At 40.5% G+C, this 21,009-nt stretch overlaps 1 protein-coding gene and 1 non-coding gene across 6 annotated transcripts in view; one reads left to right on the top strand and one right to left on the bottom strand.

Moving 5' to 3' along the window:
- Positions 1-516: 516 nt before the first annotated feature.
- Positions 517-589, bottom strand: TRNAR-UCG (transfer RNA arginine (anticodon UCG)). Its single transcript has one exon. It is a non-coding gene; the product is annotated as a tRNA-Arg (tRNA).
- Positions 590-693: 104 nt separating this feature from the next.
- POLG (DNA polymerase gamma, catalytic subunit) overlaps positions 694-21,009 on the top strand; it is a 32,760-nt gene continuing 12,444 nt past the window's right edge. The window contains exons 1-21 of one of the 5 annotated variants that reach the window (XR_008913717.1): positions 694-1,084; positions 2,012-2,059; positions 2,249-2,301; positions 2,371-2,966; positions 3,735-3,930; positions 4,651-4,818; positions 5,006-5,152; positions 5,436-5,515; positions 6,079-6,261; positions 6,389-6,537; positions 6,779-6,905; positions 7,637-7,861; positions 10,084-10,195; positions 11,043-11,102; positions 11,907-12,014; positions 12,696-12,856; positions 14,098-14,151; positions 14,433-14,550; positions 14,928-15,063; positions 15,204-15,450; positions 17,126-17,223. Coding sequence is in view for 3 of the 5 variants with exons in the window: in XM_056806561.1 (XP_056662539.1) it covers positions 2,371-2,966; positions 3,735-3,930; positions 4,651-4,818; positions 5,006-5,152; positions 5,436-5,515; positions 6,079-6,261; positions 6,389-6,537; positions 6,779-6,905; positions 7,637-7,861; positions 10,084-10,195; positions 11,043-11,102; positions 11,907-12,014; positions 12,696-12,856; positions 14,098-14,151; positions 14,433-14,550; positions 14,928-15,063; positions 15,204-15,450 (2,867 nt within the window). In the remaining 2 variants the exon portion in view is untranslated. The other 4 variants (XR_008913716.1, XM_056806561.1, XM_056806567.1 and 1 more) reach the window with 4 other exon arrangements.

Raw genomic sequence — 21,009 nt, forward strand, 5'->3', positions numbered from 1 at the left:
CAGCAAGGAGACCCGTTTGGCTGGGAAGTGGAGACAGTGATTGGGGTTGGGGTGGGAGAGGGGGTAGGGATAGGAGGGCAGTAGCAAAATGGAGCCAGCCTGGAAAGATAGCCTGGAATCAGCTGGTGGAAGGAATTCAATGGCCAATCGCAGGAGTTGGGATTTTAGTCTAGATGCATCCTTGGCTTGTTTCTGCAGGAGCTGGTTTGCTGAGAGCCATTTTCAGGGGTGAGAAGAATGCGATGATCATTTTGTTTTCCTGGCTCCCAGTCAATGCCTCTTTCTGCGGGTAGGAGGAATAATACGGTGAGGTTGTGTGACTGTAGCCTTTATGTTTTAATTTTTGTAATGTAAGTGCAAACTGCATGAATAAACGTAGTGAATTGGTGATATTTCCCTCTTTTTATAAAAGTAGAGGTTTGAAATACAAGGTGATGCATGGTAGGTTTAAAAAAAGATGCACTATATCAATCTCGTCATTGTTGAATGAAAAATTTCCAGCCTCCAGGCCTCTTGCGACCGCGGCAGGACTCGAACCTGCAATCTTCTGATCCGAAGTCAGACGCCTTATCCATTAGGCCACGCGGCCACATGGAAATCTGCTTTTTCGAGCTACTTTAGAAAGAAGCGTCACTGCTTTGTGCTTCGTTCTAGACCAATCTCCGGTCTTCAGGCGGGAGGGGGCGGGACGTAAACAGGTTCCTGAGGCTGCGCGGCGTGCGCGTGCGGGGAGGGTCCGGGCCAGGCGCTAGTAGTCTTTTCGTCTTCCTTTCCTTTTTCTTCCTTCCCTTAGCCGCCTATCCCTTACTTTCTGCTGCCGACCCTGCCATTTGCACATCCCCAGCTATCCCAATTGCTTCGGCCCCAGGGGAACAGCGGGAGCTCGTGCTCTGGGGAGCATCTGGGCAAAGGCGGTGGCGGCGGAGGCGCGGGCGGGGCGGGGTCGGGCGGGGTCGGGCCGGCGGAAGGGGTAGCACTCTAGCCCGAGGCTGTGCAGGCCCAGCTGCGGGCTTGTCGGCCAGTCCCGTATTCCCAAGGTTGTGGGACTGAAGAAGGATGTAGAAGAGAGGAAGAAGGAGGAGAGGTGAGAACCTGGCAATCTCCCTAGGGGAGGGGGACTGAGGTGGGGTCCGGGGGCGATGTGGGGGGGGAGGGGTGGGGCCGGAACGGTAGGGCCGGAACCTGGGTACACAACACAACCCCCTCGCCAGCCCCTGCGGAGCCTAGGAGACCCACCCTTTCTCCTCCCCCACCCCCGACTCGCCAGCTGTGTTCCTTTGCCTGGAGATGCCACGGGTGGGTTCTTGCCTCCTCTGCCACCCCTGAGGGGCGGGTGGAGCACCTAGGAAGAAGGCCTCTGTGAATGGATGGATGGATGGTTGTTCCCCTGGGGGATTGGTGCGAGGTTTCTTCATCGCCTTACTCTTCACACTTCGATTGCTCTCTGCTCTTTCAGCCAACAGCAGAACGATTTATTAACGTGACAGCTCCTCCCGCCCCCCCCCATTCCAATTAATTAATAAAAAACAATAGTCCCTGCTTTCTCGGAGACCACACTCCTAATGGAGGCGACAGCGCTATGTAAAATCAAGGTGTAGACAGATATGTTAAAGACAATAAAAAAAAAGACTACCATTAAGGGGAATCAAGAAAAGCTTTAAATAGAAGGTGGGATTTTAATTGAGACTTGAAGGAAGGAAGCTAGAAGGCAAAGAAAAAAAAAAGGAGAACATTCCAGGCATGAAAGAGAGCCAATAAAAAGGCTTGGAATCAGGTGATGTCTTGTGGAAGGACCAGCAAGGAGTCTAGTGTCTTTGAATGTAAAAGAAGTGGAAGAGAATAAGATATAAATAGATTAGAAAGGTAGGAAAGCGCTAGGTTATGCAATATTCACATATATGTATATTGCCTTGTAAAAAGTAGTCAGGGCTGGGGAATCAGGGTTTAATTTATTCTTTTAAGGGACTTGACAGTTATCACATTCTATAATTCTTTTATTTCCATTGTATAGATGAGTAAACAGAAGAGAGGCTGAAAGATTTACCCAAAGACATAGCTGGTAAGTGGGGGATATGAGACTTGAATTCAGGGCTTTAGACTCCTAGTTAAGAGCTCTTTTCTACTGGAAATGAATGGAAGTAGCTGATAGATTGTAGGAAGTGATTAGAGAGGGGAGAGAAATAAATTTGTTCCTTTAAGGGTCTTTGCAGCTACCACATTCTGCAGTTTTTATATCCTTATTTTACAGATGAGGAAACAGGATCAGAGAGGTTAAAAGAGTTACCCAAAGACACACAGCTGGTAAGTGGGGGAGCTGGGACTTGAACCCAGGGCTTTAGACTCCTAGTCCAGAGCTCTTTTCCACTACAGATGAGTCGCCTGGTATGGAGAGTGATAGCAGCCCGTGGGGTCCTGCCTTGGTGTTTTCAGCGTTGGGCTTCTGGCTCTTCTGTTAGCCAACAGTTCTGTGAAGCGGAGGCATCTTCAGTGGGACTTAGAGATGAGTGCCAAAAGAGAGAGAATGCATTGCATATTCAGATGCTGTCTAGAGGGCTTCATGAGCAGATCTTTGGGCAACCAGAGATGCAGCCTTCTGAGGAAGCCATACAGCAGAGTGTGGAACATCTGCAGAAGCATGGGCTGTGGGGCCAGGAAACTTCTGCTCTTCCTGATGTAGAGCTGCAGCTACCTCGTCTTTATGGGGAAGACTTGGATGAACACTTCCGCATCCTAGCCCAGAAGCAAAGCCTGCCTTACCTAGAGGCTGCTCATGAGCTGCTCCAGGCTGAATTGCCCCCTCTACCCAACAAATGGGCCTGGAAGGAAGGCTGGACTAGATATGAGCCTGATGGGAAGGGACAACAGGTGGAATTCCCTGAGGAGCGGGCCTTGGTATTTGATGTGGAGGTCTGCATAGCAGAGGGCAGCTGCCCAACCTTGGCTGTGGCTGTATCACCAAATTCCTGGTAAGTTAAAAGCATGCTGCCTTAGCATTTACATGAGCACCCACTCCATAGTACAGTTGTCACCAGGGACAAATGAGAATTGTTAATGACTTTTTTTAAAAAGCAACTCAACATTGTTTCTCACATTGTCCTTTACTTTTTAGTCTCTCCTTGGCCAGTGCTTTACTCCATTTTTCATTTTCAGCTTGTCCTTTTTGGTTAATAGCACCCAGAACATAAGGATTTTTCTTGAGTCTTGTCCTGGTTACAAAATCCTGACTTGTATATTAAACTCAGTAGGCATTTATTAAGCATCCAGTATACATATGCAGCCTTGTGCCAAGCACCAAGACATAGCTTCTGCTCTCATGGATTAAATTATTTCCTGTGAATTATAAATTATTCCAGGAAGCTTATGGCTATAGATACTGGTATGTCATGGATATTTCAGATTACCTTGTTATTTCCTTGCCTTTTGGCTTGCAGATGCAACCCCTCTGTAAAATAGTCCTTCTATATCTTTATCCTCAGGCCTTGAGTATGTAGTAATTTTTAACCTCTCAATATTCAAGCACACCAATTTCCACTTTACATTGGATTGTTATTTGTAACACTTATTTTGCTAGAGTAGGGAAAGTGAAGAAATTAGGTGCTGGCTCCCACACTTCAAGCCAGAGAACTTAAATGGACTACACACTCACCCAGACTTAGTCTCAGGGTTTATATGCACAGTTGTCTGGCGTTTTTGTGTTCTTTGTGACATCAACCCCATTTTTGCACTGCCTCTAGGTATTCATGGTGTAGCCGAAGGCTTTTAGAGGAACGCTACTCCTGGGCCAGAAGCCTCTACCTATCTGACCTCATTCCTTTGGAGACCCCTGCTGGTATTAGTGGCCCAGCCAAGCAGGATTGGTCAGAACGTTTGATTGTAGGGCACAATGTTTGCTTTGATCGTGCCTTCATAAAGGAGCAGTACTTGATTCAGGTGGGGATTCTGCATCTATAATTTTTTTTTTCTGTATGGAACCATTTATTGGCTTCTCATTTACTTGCTTTCTGTTGATGATTCTGTTTTGGTGTATTTTTGAGCCTTATGTGGGTAAAGAAATTATTGTTTCTGTTTTCACAGTATTTTGGTGCCTGTATGGTCAAGGATTTAAGATGTTAAATAATTCTGGAGCTGGGAAAAGTAAAGGACTACATCTTTGATCTCCATGGTTCAAGAAACTGTTCTAGGCTAGTTGTGCTGAGGAGTTATCATTGTCCCCCAGTGCTCAAGGAGCTTGTGGTCTGGTTGGAGAAAAAAGACAACATTAAATCTTAAATAACACATAATGCAATTAAAAAAATGACAGGTCCAGGTGAAAATAAGAGAGATGTTAGGCTATTCATGAGCCATTGTTAAATGATTGGTACGGACAAAATACCTTGAGAATTCAGAGGAGGAAGAGATACTCTCAGGCTGGAGCAGTTAGAGAAGACTTTTACAATGGAGATGGAATTAGAACTGAGCCTCAAATAGGAGTAGTACTTGGATAATCAGAGAAGGGTAGGTAGAATACTGCAGGGTCATACTTCTTGGCATGAGCAAAAACCTGAAAGGAGGCGTGTATACTAACTATTCAGGTGACAATGACCAGTTGGATTGAAGTTGAGCATTTGAAATTGAGTGTTTTTGTCACTTCAGCAGTTGTGTGTGTTCTAGGGCTCTCGAATGCGCTTCTTGGACACTTTGAGTATGCACATGGCCATCTCTGGCCTGAGCAGCTTCCAGCGCAGCCTTTGGATAGCAGCCAAGCAGGGGAAGCAGAAAGGCTCTCAGATGGTCCAAAAGCATATCAAGAAAACCCAAAGTAAAGCCAAGGGTCCATTGGTAAGTGAGGAAACAATAGAGGGCCCACCTTTTCATTCCTAGCAAAAATAGTTTGAGACAGATTTCTTTTGGTTTTCTGACTTCATCTTAAGGTTCCCAGCCCCTTTTGCCCCCTCTAGAGCTGGGTAGGGAAGGGGAGATTAGGGGAAAGGAGCACTGCTAATTATTTGTTCTCTCATCTTCCTAGATCTATGCTTGGGACTGGTTGGACATCAGCAGCATCAACAACCTGGCAGATGTACACAGTCTGTATGTTGGGGGTCCACCTCTGGAGAAAGAAGCCAGGGAACTGTTTGTTAAAGGGACTATGAAGGATATCAGGGAGAACTTTCAGGTATAGTAGTCAAGAGATCAGTGCCTTGGCTATTGAAGAAGACAAACATTTTTGATCGAAGAAGAAAATGAGGGTATTTGAGGCTTTTGGATTTCTTTGTAAATTGCTACAATGATTTTGTTTTCTCTTTGATTGTTTATTGTGTATTCCTTTGGAATATATGGCTTATATTCAAATGAAGTTTTTTCTTCAGGTAGCAATATCAGGTTCTGCCTTGAGTGAGAGAAAAATATCTTGATTCTGCAAGGTTCCTCTTTGTACCATTTGTTATTGTCTTGTACAGGATCTGATGCAGTACTGTGCTTTGGATGTGCAGGCTACTTATGAAGTTTTTCAGGAACAGTTGCCACTCTTCATGGAGAGGTGAGAGGACCCTGGGGGTAGAAGGAGCCTAGCGGTATGCCACATAAAAGAGTTTCTTTACTTGCAGGTCCTTGTTTTTGGTGGGGGTGGCCTAGTGGACCTGCTGTTTTTCCAAGAATAGTCCACCAAGAGACTTGGTTATTAACTAGTGTCTCTAGTCCCTGACTGTTTCTACAGAAGCTCTAGAAGAAAAGCATCAGGAGGGAAGATGGAAAAAGAAACCATTTTTTAACTCTATTGATTTTGGGGTTGAGTGGGAGGTTGGTTGGTTGGATCTTGATTATTCTTATAAAAGTAGAGGGTGATTATGTTAATAGCCCCTATTTATATTGTGTTAGCCAGTGAGGTGAGTAGTGTAAGTATCATTATACTCATTTAATAGACAAAGGAAACAGACCCAGAGATGTTAAATGACTGGTACAAGATCACATATCTATGAAGTCTTGGGGCTAACATTTTGACTGAAGTCTTTTGATTCCTAGTTTTGTGCTCTTTCACTATACCCCCTTCCATCCTTCCTTCCCTTCTCTAAGGCATAGGTTGGTCTTTCTTCATCCCTATAGGTGTCCTCACCCTGTCACACTAGCTGGGATGCTGGAGATGGGGGTGTCTTATCTTCCTGTCAACCAGAACTGGGAGCGCTACCTAGTAGAGGCACAGAGTACCTATGAGGAGTTGCAAAGGGAGATGAAGAAGTCTCTGATGGACCTTGCCAATGATGCCTGTCATCTAGTGTCTGGGGACAGGTAGTCCTGGCGGTGAGGGCCTGGGCATGCTAGTAGAACTATTTGGAGGCACAAAATGGGTGGAAAGTGAGCTAAAGCATTGAGTTCTTTTAGCTGAGTACAAGTGTTGAGTAGTCTTGTTCCACAGGTATAAAGATAACCCCTGGCTTTGGGACCTGGAGTGGGACCTACAAGAGTTTAAGCTGAAGAAGAAAAAGATTCGGAAAAATGATCAAAATATATCCTGCAGGTCTCCAGCTAAGGCTAAAAATTCCTCAGAGATGGAATGGCAAGAAGGTAGGACTAGAATGGGGGGGGGGGAGGTTAAGAGGTATGAAAAGTCAGTTTTAAGGATGGACATAGCTGAGCTGTTGGGACATAACATGCCATGGGGAAATTCACAGGATAGCTTTAAATTCCATTTCAACAAAATACTCACAGAGCCAGATAGGGGCTGCTTTGTTGGGTGGAATGTGGAAATTCAGAACAGACCCCTTTTCAGGGGGTCTATGTTCTGAGTTGATCGTCTCCTGGGCAGATCCTGGTCCTCCTATTGAAGAGGAAGAGCTGCAGAGTGATTCTGCCATCAGAACTCGAATGGAGGAGTTGAAAGAGACAGCGATATTGTTACCCAAGAGGTGTCAGCACTTGCCAGGACATCCAGGGTGAGCCTCTGGACCAAGGGGAGGAGGGACCCTTTGGACACCACTCCCTTCATGGACTAAATGTCTCTCAAGTCTACATCATCTTCTCTTGCCTTACTTCTGTCCCCCCCCCCCCCCCCACAAGAAGGCAGATTTGGCATTAGGGAATTCAGAAATATAGATGTATAGAAATCATGTCTCAGGGCTAGGCCATTAAATCTAGTAGTGCCATTTTTAGATCTCATCTTTGCCATTTCCCCTAATGAGCAGCCTTTGTTCAAAGTCTGGTTTGAGGTATGAAGAATATGAGCTCCCAGCTTCAGTGCATGTGGGTGCATAGATGTTGTTTATCCTCATTTTGGTCTGTCTTGGAAAAGGCTCTTACTGCTATTATCTTCGGGATAACAAATTATCTTAAAGAATCAACCCACTATTTAGCCACTGATATATACCTTACCCTTCTGAAGTTACAAAGATGTTTAAGATTTAAGAGTTCCTGTTGTTAAGTAACTTGTATTCTTCTTAGAGAGATCCTCCTAAAACATTTGAAATAATTTGAGGAAAGTTAAGAGCTGACTATAAGTTTAGTAGGAATGAAGAGGAAGGAGTGATCTATTTAGGCTTAAATAGTTTGGGGAAAGCTTCACAGAGGATATAGGAAATGTAGGATTTGGGTAGTTGGGGTCAGGAGGAAGGAAGAGTGACTGTGGTTGGAAGACTCTCCTATAATAATCTTTCTATTTGTACCACAGGTGGTATCGGAAACTCTGTCCTCGACTGAATGATCCTGACTGGATACCAGGTCCCAGTCTTATCAGTTTGCAGATGCGAGTGACTCCAAAGCTCATGATGTTAACATGGGATGGCTTCCCTGTACACTATTCAGAGAAGCATGGCTGGGGTTACTTGGTACCTGGGCGGCAAGATAACCTATTAGTAGATTCCTCAGAGACAGATGTGGCTGCTTGTCCCTACAGGTAGGAGTCAAAGCTAGATTCCTTCTAGAGATCTTGTGTGATAAACAATATGGAGAAGTTAGATTTAGTCTGATTAATCCCTGATTAGGGAGAAGGGGGCTAGACATTTGTAGTATAAGGAGAGTTTTGATAGGGCTACTCTGCAAAAAGTCATAGACTTGGCACCATAGTCCGTAGAGTTATGGAGCTTCACAACCAGCAGTGCTCCTCTATATATCTTCTGATTCTCATCTCATCCTAAAGCTATAGGGACCGAATTACAATTTTCACTTCTTAACTGCTTCTTAGATGAGTTACCACCCTTTTTCCTTCTTTCTTCACCTTGTGGACACAGGGCAAGGGCCTTCAGAGTAATTAGAATCAGCATAGGTGCTTGAAGGGGTTTTCAGAGATTAATTTTTTATAGTCTAGTAAATCCTGTATCCTCACGCCTTCCCAACATTTTGCTGAAACTTAATGGACTGTTACTAGTTGAGGTTTGCTTAGAGTGGTATTGGATTTGGGGCAAGAATGAGACCTAGATCTTACCAAATCAGTATCTGGGAGCTAGATGGTGAAAAAACCAGATTATCTGTCAATCAGTTATTAAACTATTATTTATTAAATATATACTTTGTGTCAGGCATAGTACTAGAAATTAGGTCTATAATTAGAAAGAATCAGACGGTTCCTACTCTCACATTTGTCTTAGAGGGTGACAGAATCCAAAGTTTCTGAGGTCACTGGGCCCTGGTTATACCATTAAGTCCAATATTTCTTAATTTTTCTTTTCCTCCACAAGTTTGGTCCCCAGAGAGAAGTTTGGACTAGAACAATGGATGAATAATATTTTTATTTTATTGCCACATCATTAGCTCTACTCAGAAGAGTTCTCATTAGTTCATTAGAGATGGGGGATAGAAGAGGTAAATATGTCTAAAGTCGTATTATAAAATCACTTTTCATAGGAGAGGGGAGCTTTTAGGGAACTTCATGTTCCTTAGTAAGAGCTTGGGCTGGAAAGAAAATAATATAAAGCCCCATTGTCAAATAAAAAAATCCTTTCCCTACTCACTATCCATTTTACCATATCCCTGGAAACAACATCTCCTTTATGGATACTGAATGTGACTAATGCCATGGGCTGAGCTGGGTCTTTCAGCACTCAGGAGAAATTCTCTTCTGCACTTTACCACTTTACTGAAATAGATGTCCAGATATTCAAAACAGGGAGAGAGAAGACAGGAAAAGAAAATGGTAGCTCAGTATCACTAATGAATATTTATACAAACAGGCTTTAGTAATATATTCAAAAGATTGTTTGCCATGACCAGATTGGGATTATACTGTTGAATTCAGGAGTGGTTAAGCATTAAGAAATTTATATATGTAGTAGACCATATTAATAACAAAAATAATAAGAATCATAGAATTTTGTCAGTTGATGTATCTCAGCTTACTGCTGAAAAGTTATAGGGATTCAGAATAAAGAGGTAGGGTTTGGAATTGGGAAACCTGAATTCTAGGCCCTGCTTTACCACTTTGTTGCTCTGTGGTCTTGAACCATACCTTTTCATGACAATAGGATGGAGATAGTACTTACCACACTTATTTCACATTTACTTGGCATCTACTAAAAGAAGGAGGGACAGTCACAAAGATGTTTAGGAGCATACATTTTAATAGGGGAGACAATACATATATACAAATAATCTTAATTTTTAATGGTGTGTGATAAAGGTCATGAAAGTGGTACAATATAGTGTGAGTTCAGAAGAAATCACTTCTAGTGGGAGCAGTCAAGTAAGATTTTATGGTGGCATTTGCTGAGACTTAAGGGAGAGGTAGGATTTTAATAGGTAAAGATAGAAGGATGGGTATTCTAGGTGGTAGGAATGCCATAAGTTTTTTTGGTCATGAAAATAACATGAATGGATAGATTGAAAATTTTGTGTTGTCATTAAATTGTTGTTTCTCACTGTCTTGCTATATCAGCATCTCTGATTGTAGGGGTGGTGCTGGAAGGAAGTGGGAGCCAACAAGTGTGGCTTGACCAAATGGCTCTCATCTCCATAGGTGTCAAACATTACCCTCCACTGCAGTACTATAGTTGAAGCAAATTAAAATGTAATTGGGAAATATAATACAGTAGAACATAGATGATGTTCATATGTAATTTTACATATGACTTAGTTGCCCTGTTTCTAGGAGTTGATAACATTCCTCTTATCCTGCCTTTACAGAGCCATTGAAGCCCTATATCAGAAATACTGCCAGGAGACAGGGAAGGAACAACTAGTGTTCCAGCCATTGCCAGAGGAATTCATGCTCACTGACAGCACAGTGTGGCAAACGGTAAGGGCATTTTTAGGCGTAAGAAGTAATAGAGACATCTAAACTTCTCTATTAGCAAAAGAGAAGAATTGTTGACTAACTGGAATATGAGTTCTGTCCTTGGCCCCAATGCCCAGGGTCTCTGAAGCAGTTCTCTAGGAAAATTGGATGAGGCATGTTAGCCTTTCTCTTTTTTTTTCTCTCAGAAATGGGGATGGTGTATATAGGTGACAAGAGAGAAAAGATAAGTGTGTAACCTTAGGTTCAGTCCCAGTGGCATTGTTCTTGCTGTTTTTTCAAGGCTTCTTTTTCAGAGGTTTTACACCCTGGCTCCTTAATAGTTGGATTTGGGTAATTGAGATAGCTGATACAGATGAAGTATTAAAGAGATATTTGTAAGTGAAAGCATTGCTCTTTGCTTTTCCTGGCATCTCGCTTCCCAGTACTACAGATGTGTCAATACTTCCTTTCAGGGAAGAAGAATTTCATTATAAATGTCCAATATGTGGGTTGGGGGAGAAAGGGCACCCTGGCCAGAAGAGGTGTCAAAGGAAGGACAATTTTTTTGTCATATTTTTGTTGGGTTTAGTTTTTTTTTTTCCAGAGAGGGGCAGCATAATAAAATAGAAAGACCTAGAATTAAAAAGAACTGGGTTCAAAGTCTAACTCTTGACACAAGCTTGTGACTTCAGGCAAGTCACATAATAACCTTTTTGAACTCAGTGCCCTTATCTGTAAAATGAGGATAACAGTACTGCTTAACTTACAAGGTTGTTTTGAGGATAGTACTTTGTAAATTTCTAATTGCTCTGTAAATGAGACATTTAATATTATAATCGTTATTTACTATTCTCTTTGCCTGCTTTAGGTAGAGGAGCTGAGCCGCTTGGAACCCGATGCTGATTTTGAAACTGATAGAGCAACACAGGTTGGGATCTTGGAGGGCTCCTAATTTGGGGTCTCTCCTAGTGGGACTGGACAGCAAGTGAACTGGGCCTATTTTCTGTTTTTTTTTTCTCTCATTGATTTTCTGCAGATAACATCTGAGTTCAGAGTATTATAAGAATTAGAAGATGGAAAGAGAGTTCTTTCTTGGAACAACTCCTTTTTAGAATACCCTCTTCTTATGATCATAATTCTGACTCCAAATGTTACTGTAGGCCTATCTAGAATGCTGTTTAGATTTGAGAGGGAGGTGGGATCTGATATTTACTTCTGTCCCTTAGTGCCTAAGATCTGAGGACTTGGGTATCCTATTGGGATAGCTTTACAGGAAAAGGTTATCTTCCTTATGTAAGAATTAAAATTAGGACCCTGGTCCTTGGGTTTAATAACAATACAGTTTATTAAATTTACTTGAATAGGTAAAGATCAGAATTAGGTAAAAGGATAATAATAAAATGGTCTCACCTAAACTACCATATGGGTGGTCTCAACCTGTCCACTATAGCCGTCATTCTTCTAGCATGCTCACTAGCAATAGACCGACCATATTTCCTTGTTTTGAACCTTTTTACCTCCCTCTTCCGGGTCAACTTCAATCATGTCCCATTCAAACTCATTCACATAACCCACACTAGATGTCATAAGTAGGAGCATAGGGTTGCAGGTAAGACCTTATGTATGATCCTGGCAGAGGGTTCCTTCACATACTTATTAGTTACTAACACTCTAATTGCAATATACCCATAGGGGAGAGTTAGGATAATTAATATATGTGTCATACCCATAGGAGGAGACTAATAGTTTGCAGCTTAGTCAGCCAGCTTATCATCATGGCAATGGACCTTACAATGATGTGAACATTCCTGGCTGCTGGTTTTTCAAGCTGCCACACAAGGTAAATGTGTGCCTGTCACATAGTAGGTACATAATAAATGTTTGTTGATTGATCAGTATGATTCCTCTTATCTTTCCTCTTAGTCTTATTTTTCCTTCCATGCCCAGGAACATGACCATATTTCTTCCCAATATCCCTTCCTTCAAGAAATTAGACTTATCCTTGAAGGGAACTGAGTTAGGAATGGGGCCTTTGCCTGAATTTATGACTGGCCCTGCATTAACAAAATGAGGCTAATTGTGGGGTATTAAATAGTCACCTAATAACTTTGTGAACTTGGCAAGGTAGTTAATGGAAATTGAATTTCTAAGGTATTAGCTATAGAACTTCAATTTCCTTATCTTCAGAATGAAGAATTTGAACTAGAACATCTCTCAGATTCAGTGTAGCTCTACCGTTTCATTTATTAGGTAAACAAAGTGGAGATGAGAAGAAGCCATAACATGAACTTTTCTAATGTTAGAGGAGAGGAGCTGATAAAGAGAATCACAGGAGTTCAGGCCATTGCTTAGGGAATTAGCTATTACAGCATTTCCCCCATTCAGTGTTTCTGGGTTATCTTCAGCTTCTTTTGGCCCTTTAGCTCTGTTAGTTTGGCTTAACTGGAGTGTTATTGGTACTCAATGTGTGTTCCTGACCATGGATCTTTTCTACCATGGGTCTTTTCCCCCACAACCAAAGGATGGCAATAATTATAATGTGGGAAGCCCCTTTGCCAAGGATTTCCTGCCAAAGATGGAGGATGGTACACTGCAGGCTGGTCCAGGGGGTGCCAGTGGCCCGAGGGCTCTCGAAATCAACAAGATGGTCTCTTTCTGGAGGAATGCTCACAAGCGCATCAGGTAGCCTAGTGCAAATACTGGGGAAGGGTCCCTTTTATGGATGGAAATACCTTTTTATGGTTCCTGGGGTTGAATGGAAAGAACAGAAATCATATAGAGAGGAAAACAGTTTGGGTTTTTTTTTCCTGACAGAGATTGAATGGATTTTCAAGCTGTTGGCAATTTGTAATAACAAATTCCAGGGTAGGCTCAATCTGGCTCTAGTATTTTCTTATCTAACTCAAACATTTGAGAGTCTTCCTAGAATGATACCTAAACATGAAGAACCAGCTGAATCCAAAATGAACTAAGGCTGGGCCAGACTTCACTAGAAAAGCAGTTTGTGCCTCAGTTTCCTCACCTATGAAATAGGGATAATATTTTTAGTCTCTTCCTTAGAGTTGTGAGGCTTAAACGAGATATTATGCAAGGTAGTTTGCAAACGTTAAAGCTCAATATAATTGCAAATTATTTTTTAAAATTATCTTCCTTATACTACCTTAGAATCCTTAAAGAATGTACAGCCTTAAAATGAGGTTCTCCCAGAACTTAGGGAAGCCCTAGCCTCACCAAACGTGTAGGTTTTCTCCCAGAAATGTCTTTAGGACATAGGCTGAAATGGCGATCTTCTCCACTTGATCTTCTACATTGTCAGAGCCTGAGTTAATGACCATTAGCTTAGTTAGGATTTAGACCTGTGTTCTTATCCCAACTGCTGTAATGAATTGTAAGATCTTGGGGGAGTCTCTAAATGTATGTGAGCCTTATTGACTTCATTTTACAAATGACAAGATTGAATCACATGATCTCTAAGATTTTACCTCTGAAGAAAATTGTCTGATTCTATCCTTTTAGTTCAGTTCTGAGGGTGTGGGTCTTGGGGTCATCATCTTTGGTTCTGGGTCATCCTAATCTTAGATTGTAAATTCTGAGATGACCCAGATAAGGTCAGTAGGTAGTTGTTGATGGAAAATCCTAAAGATTGATCATATTCATGATCAATGTAGTCTGATTTCTGCTCCTAAGAAACATAATTTTGGGAGTCCTAGACTGAAAAGGATCCAAAGCCCAGTCGTTAAACTTGAACCAATACCCTGATGGGAACCAATTAAGGACTAGGCTGTGCACTCTAAATTGGACTAAATTACTTGGAATTTAGAGTTGGAAAGGATTCAACCCAGACTTGTGTTTAGAGAGCAAAGAAAGATTATCACTTGCTTCCTTTTAAGTTTTGAGTTATCCTGTGCTTTGTTTCCCCATAGTTCCCAGATGGTCGTGTGGCTGCAGAAAGGAGAGCTGCCTCGAACAGTGATTCGGTAGGAGCTATGTTACTTCCTGTGGTAAAGTCAGACAAGGGCAGTCCCTGCCCTCTTCCTTTAAATATGGCTGTTGGGCTTCTTGGTGGAGAATAAACAATATGACCCTTTGAGACCTATTACCTCACAAAGGGAAGGTGCTCTATGGTGCTTTTAAGAGTTGGTGGGTGGGCTGTCCATTTGTGGTACTGTAATTGGATGAGCTGTAGTGCAGTTTCAGTGTCTATAACCTTTCCAGGTCAAAAGTATCTCTAAACATTGATTACAAGTTTCCTTTGTAGGCACAAAGATTATGATGAGGAGTGCTACTATGGGGCCATTCTACCACAGGTGGTGACAGCTGGCACCATCACTCGAAGAGCAGTAGAGCCTACCTGGCTTACAGCAAGCAATGCCAGGGTATGTCAATATTTCCCAACTCCCATTTTCCTATTTGGGGGATCAGAGGGAGATTTTTGATCCCTGAAGGGAAGTTTACATTCTCTTCATCTTTTTTATTTTCTTTCCACCCTCCCAAATCCTGACTAAATCTGAAGAGCCAGAGCACATCTCTTTCATTACTGAGACTATCAAAGCTGTCTAAGATATAGCCAAGGTCTTTAGGACCTACCATCCACTCCCCCATCCCTTGGTGATCCTTTAATTTCTATTCAGCTTCAGAGCCAGTGGCTTGAGGTGGCCTGCCCAGAGTGGGGAAAGGGTTAGATGTCCATTTGCTTCTCCTCCCCCTCATTTGCCATAAATGCCTGAAGAATAGGACTGTGTGTGTTCCACAGGTGGACCGAGTAGGTAGTGAGCTGAAAGCCATGGTACAGGCCCCACCTGGCTACGTTCTAGTTGGGGCTGACGTGGACTCCCAGGAGCTGTGGATTGCTGCTGTACTTGGAGATGCCCACTTTGCCAGGATTCATGGTGAGAGAAAGATTTAGAACAGGAAGTCTTTTGGCCTAAGTGATGGTGGGGAAGTGTAGGTTGAGGATATCTGATCTGTTTCCCTGTTGAGGCCCTGGGCCATCTTAGTTGAAAGCTTCCAAGAATCTTATCTTCTCCAGGTAGTACTGCCTTTGGTTGGATGACCCTTCAGGGAAAGAAGAGTAGTGGGACTGACCTGCACAGTAAGACAGCTTCCACGGTAGGCATTAGTCGAGAGCATGCTAAGATCTTCAACTATGGCCGTATTTATGGGGCTGGTCAGCCCTTTGCTGAGCGACTGCTGATGCAATTCAACCATCGCCTGACACCACAGCAAGCCAAAGAAAAAGCTCAGCAGATGTATGCTGTTACCAAAGGTCTTCGCCGGTGAGTTCTGCCTTATTTTGACCTTCTTTTATCCCTTTATCATCTATCCCCCATATTGTTTCTCTGAACCCTTGGAACTGATAGACCTCTAACTTAAAGTTCAATATTCATTGGCTCCCTGGTAAAGTACCTAATTGCTTTATGTTTTCTCCCTGGATCCCTCCTTTCTTAGGCCCACAGAAAGCCTGCTAGCTTGGATTCGAAATCTGAGGCTGGCATGCCTTTCAAAGGTGTGATGTTTTTTGTTACTTTGTGCCTTTAGTTTTGCAGATTCTGCCTTTTTAGGGTTATTTACTTCCAAAAATGGTGAGCCTGAAATTTAGTTATTTTATTACCAGGTGGCAGTGATATGCTATGGCTATAGACACATAGTATGGCCCTAATAAAAGTTTGTTTTGCCTAATTATCTGGACATTCTGCCTTGGTCTTTCTAACTTAACCATAAACTTTTCTTTATTTAAAAAAAAAAGCCTTGATTAAAACATCTGACATTAAATATTAAACAATCATTGTCTTTTTTAAATTTAAATTTTGATTATTATTTAATTTTCAATAATTATTTTTTCTGGTTTATACCTGTATTATTATGCAAAACTCATTTCCATATCATTGATTTTTGTAAGTGAATAATCATATAAAACCAAAACCCCAAATCATATACCCAAATAAGCAAATTTTACTGATAACTTGGATAAAAGGATAAATAATATGCTAGTTAGATTTGCAATTGACATAAAGCTGAGAGGTATAGCTAACATATTAGATGACAGAGTTAGGATTCAAAAGAATATTGAAAGACTAAAGCATTGGGCTTAATCTAACAAGACAAAATTTAGTAGGGATACTGAATGTATGAAAGTATGAAAAACATACAAACAACTTCATAAATCCAGGATGGGGGAGACATGGATAGACAGCAGAGGTTCTGAAAAGTATCTGAGTTTTAGGGGTCTGTTAGCTCAGTATTAATCAGAATGGTAATGTGGCCTCCAAAAAAACAAATGCAGTCTTGGGCTGGATTAGGAAAAGCATAGCTTCCAGTTCTTTGTTCTATTGACCTCATCTGGAATTTTGCATTAATTCTGGGCCCTATAGTTAAGAAGGACATTGATAAACTGGAGAGTTTCTAGAGGAGAGCAACTAGGAATTGAAGGATAATGAGTCCATGTCATTCGAGAATTAGTTGAGGGAACTGGAAGTGTTTAGCTTGAAGAAGAGAAACCCCAAAGGGGATATTATGAGTACCTTTAAGTATTCAAGGGGCTATTATTATTACATGGAGGAGGAATTAATTTGATTCTGTAGCCCCAGAATGCAGAACCAGGAACAATGGGTGGATGTTGTTGTACAGAGACCTATTTAGGCTTTCTGCCAGAAAAAACTAATTTTAAAAAAATTGATTCCCTTGAAATTTTATACTGTCTATTGTATATTTTAAATGGAATTTCTCTTTCTAACTCTTCCTACTGGCTTTTGTTGGTAATATAAAAATACTGAGTATTTGGGTGGGTTTATTTTATACCTGCAACTTAACTGAGATTGTTTTGATTAGTTTTTTAGTTGATTCTCTAGGCTTCTTTAAGGAAACCACATCATCTGTAAAAAAAAGATAGCTTTGTTTCCTTATTGCTGATGCTTAGTCCTTCAATTTATTTTTCTTGTCTTATTGCTCTAGCTGGCATTTCTAGTACAGTATTGAATGATAATAGGCATACCTCAGAGATATTGTGGGTTCAGTTCCAGACCACCATAATAAAGTGAATATTGCATGAAGTAAGTCACATGAATTTTTTTGGCTTCTTAGTGTATATAAAAGTTATATTAACACCATGCTACAGTTATTATGTGTGCAGTAGTATTATTATGTCTAAAAATGTATCTACCTTAGTTAAAAAAATACTTTATTGCTGAAAAATTGCTAACCCTCATCTGAACCTTCAGCAAGTAGTAATCTTTTTTTCTGGTGGAGGGTCTTGCCTCATAGGGGCTGCTGACTAATTAGTGGCTGCTGAAGGTTGGGGTATCTGTGGCAATTTCTTAAAATAGTTCAACAATGAAGTTTGATTCTTTCATAAGAAGCCATGGTAGGGTTATTAATTGGCCTGATTTCAATGTTGTTGTGTCTCAGAATAGTGAAACCAGAGAAGAGGGAGAGACAGAGAATGGCTGGTTGGTGGAACAGTCAGAACCTACAACATTCATTGTTGAACTTTGCCATCTCATATGGGCACAGTTTTGGTGCCCCAAAATAATTATAATAGTAACATCAAAGATCACTGGTCAGCATAACAGACACAATAATGATGAAAAAGTTTTAAGTGTTTTGAGAAATACAAAATGTGTCACAAAGATGTGAGCACATGCTATTGGAAAAGTGGTACTGATAGACTTGCTTGATGCAGGATTGCCACAGATTTAATTTATAAAAAACACAGTATCTACAAAGCACAAAATGAGGTATGCCTGTAATAGTGATAATGATCCTTGCTTCACCTTTATCTTATTCTAGTTTATTCCCATTACAGATAATTCTTGCTCTTGGTTTTAAGTGGATACATAGACTATCATTTAAGAAAGGCTATAATTTATTCCTGTGCTTCCTAGTGTTTTTATTTTTTATTTAAAATTTATTTTTCATGGTTATAGGATTCATATTGTCTCCCTTTCCTCTCCCCCCCCCCAGTTGAAAAGCAATTCCACTAAGTTATACTTATTTAATACAAAAACAATCTGGATAAAAACAATCTAGAGACCTACAGATTTTGGAAAAAAACCTTCCCTTGCCCTTCACCACCTCCAGACACACACACACACACACACACACACACACACACACACACACACACTCACTCACTCACTCACTCACTCACTCACCTTTTGTGATCAAGTAGTTTCTGGTTGTCTAAAGACTTTCAAAATGTTTTAGATCACTGAAAACTTAGATGGCATTTCTTTGTAACAAATTCCACGTTTCTCCCTGTGCCCTGTGCTTTGAGTTTTTTAGTCACCTAGTTGGGTAATTGTTTTTTCTTTTCCCTCCTTTTCTTTTAAGGTTTCTGAGTTTAGCCATGTACCACACAGATCCTCCTCTCCCTCCTGTTCTTGCCCTTCTCTTCCCGTACTCCTTGCATCTCAGGGTAAATGTGAGCTGATGACATCCGTATTTAAGATTTGAGGATTTGGGTATGCTACCCACTGTTCTTTAGCAAGAAACTCCTTTAGTGAGCTGAAGCAATGTGACTGAAGACTGGTTTTTAAATTATGTGTTGGCAAGTTGCCTTATATTTAAGAAAAGAAAAAAGAAAAAAATGCATTATTGTGTTATGCCTAATGATGATAGCAACATGAAGTCAATTGTTGTTGGGCTTTTTTTGAACAGGAATGGGTGTTGTGATTGTCAAAAAAAATGTATTTATATAATCTTATTTTTTGTGGTCAATTATACTTATAGTTTTCCTAATATTGAACCAATCTTTAATTCCTGGAATAAATCCAGCCTGGTCATAGTGCCATATATCTCCTATAATCTCCTTCTTAGTATTTTATTTAACAATTTTGTATTGATATTCATTGAGGAAATTGGTCTTTGATTTTCTTTATTTGCATTGGCTTTCCCTGGTTTAGCTATCAAGACCATATTTGTGTCATAGAAGGAATTTGGTAAAAATCTTATTTATTTTTTTAAGACATTTGTGTAGTACTGGAATTAATTGTTCTTTAAATGTTTGACAGAATTTGCTTGGAAATCTTTCTGGTTCTGGGTTTTTTTGTTCTTAGGGAGTTGACTTATATCAGCAATGGTGAACCTTTTAGTGACTGTGTGCCATATCCCTGATCCCCCCACTGAGTGCTAAGCATGCCTCATCCCTCCCTTACTCCATATAGGGGAGGCAGGAAGTGCTCCCATTGGGGCAGAGGAGCAGATGAAGTAAGGAATGGCCTCAGCCAGTGTACAGAGAGGGAGGGTAGTGGCCTGAGCGCTCTGTTCCCCTCCAACTCTGCTGCCTGTGAACTGCCCACCTTTCCCCCATGGGCTCCCATTGGGCTGCTGAGGGATGTGAAAAAATGTCATCAGGCTTGGTGGAGAGGGGGAAGGGAGCAGCTCTGCTCAAGTCCCTCTGCCTTTCTAGTAACAAACTCTGGGAGTGGGGTTGGGGAGGGAGGGTGGCCAAGATCCCACAGAGAGCACTCTGCATGCTATCTTTGGCACCCATGCCATTCGTTTGCTATCACTGATTTATATCTTGTTCACTTTCCTTTTCTAAAATAGAATTATTTGAATATGCTATTTCCTGTTCTGTTAATCTGGGCAGTTTATATCTTTGTAAATGGTCATCCATTTCATTTAGATTGTTAGTTACTGGCATATAGTTGGGCAAAAAAGTTCCTAATGATGCTTTTATTTAATCTTTATTGTTTGTAAATAAACCCATTTAGTTTTTTATATTAGTCATGTGCTTTCTTTTTTAAAAAGTCAGGTTAGCCAATGAATTATCTATTTTATTGATTTTTTTTCCAAAAAAGCTATTTTTTATTAAGTACTTTTTTTTCTTTCAATTTTATTTATGTTTTCTTTGATCTTCAAGATTTCTATTTTGGTGTGTGGTTGAAAGTTTTAAAATTGTTTTTCTAATTGAATGCCCAATTTGTTGATCTACTCTTTATCTCTTTAGTTGATATAAGCATTGGGAGATTTACATTTTCCCCAAGTAGTACTTTGACTGCATTCCACGAATTCTATGTTGTTTCATTGTTTGCATTATCTTTATTTTTTAAACCCCTTACCTTCCATCTTAGAATCAATACCATGTATTGTTTCTAAGGCAGAAGAGTGGTAAGGGCTAGGCAATGGAGGTTAACTGACTTGTCCAGAGTCATATGGCTAGGAAGTATTTGAGGTCTGGTTTGAACCCAGGACCTTCTGTCTCTCTGGGCCTGGTTCTCAATCCACTGAGCAACCCAGCTTCCCCCTGCATTATCTTTAAAGAAATTACTGATTGTTCTTATGATTTGTTCTTTGACCTGTTCATTCTTTAGGATTTGATTATTTAGTTTATAATTTTAAATTTATGCTTCAAAAGCTCTTTATTGAATGTAATTTTTTTGTTACACTCAAGGAAAGATGTGTTTAATACTTCTTTTCTATATTTGTTTTTGAGGTTTTTATGTCCTGAAACATGGCCAGTTTTTGTAAAGGTGCCATTTTTAGCTGAGAAATAAATATACTTTCATTCATAGGCTTATTCCAATTTATTATTTTCCAGAAGTCTTACATCTTAATTTTTCTAAAATTATGTTTATTTTCTTAAATTCTTATTTATTTTAAGATTAGATTTATCTAGATATGAGAGGGCTAAGTTGAGCTCTTTTACTGTCTGTTTCTTCCTATAACTCATTTAATTTTTAATTCAAGAATTTGGAAGCAATGCCATTTAGTACATGTATGTTCAACATTGATATTGTCCTAATAATCTTTTTAAAATTTATTTTTAATTTTTATTTAGAATGATTTTCCATGGTTATATGATTCATAATACCCCTCCCCTGTTCTCTTCTCCC

The sequence above is a fragment of the Monodelphis domestica genome, chromosome 1, assembly GCF_027887165.1.
Source record: "Monodelphis domestica isolate mMonDom1 chromosome 1, mMonDom1.pri, whole genome shotgun sequence".
Taxonomy (NCBI): domain Eukaryota; kingdom Metazoa; phylum Chordata; class Mammalia; order Didelphimorphia; family Didelphidae; genus Monodelphis; species Monodelphis domestica.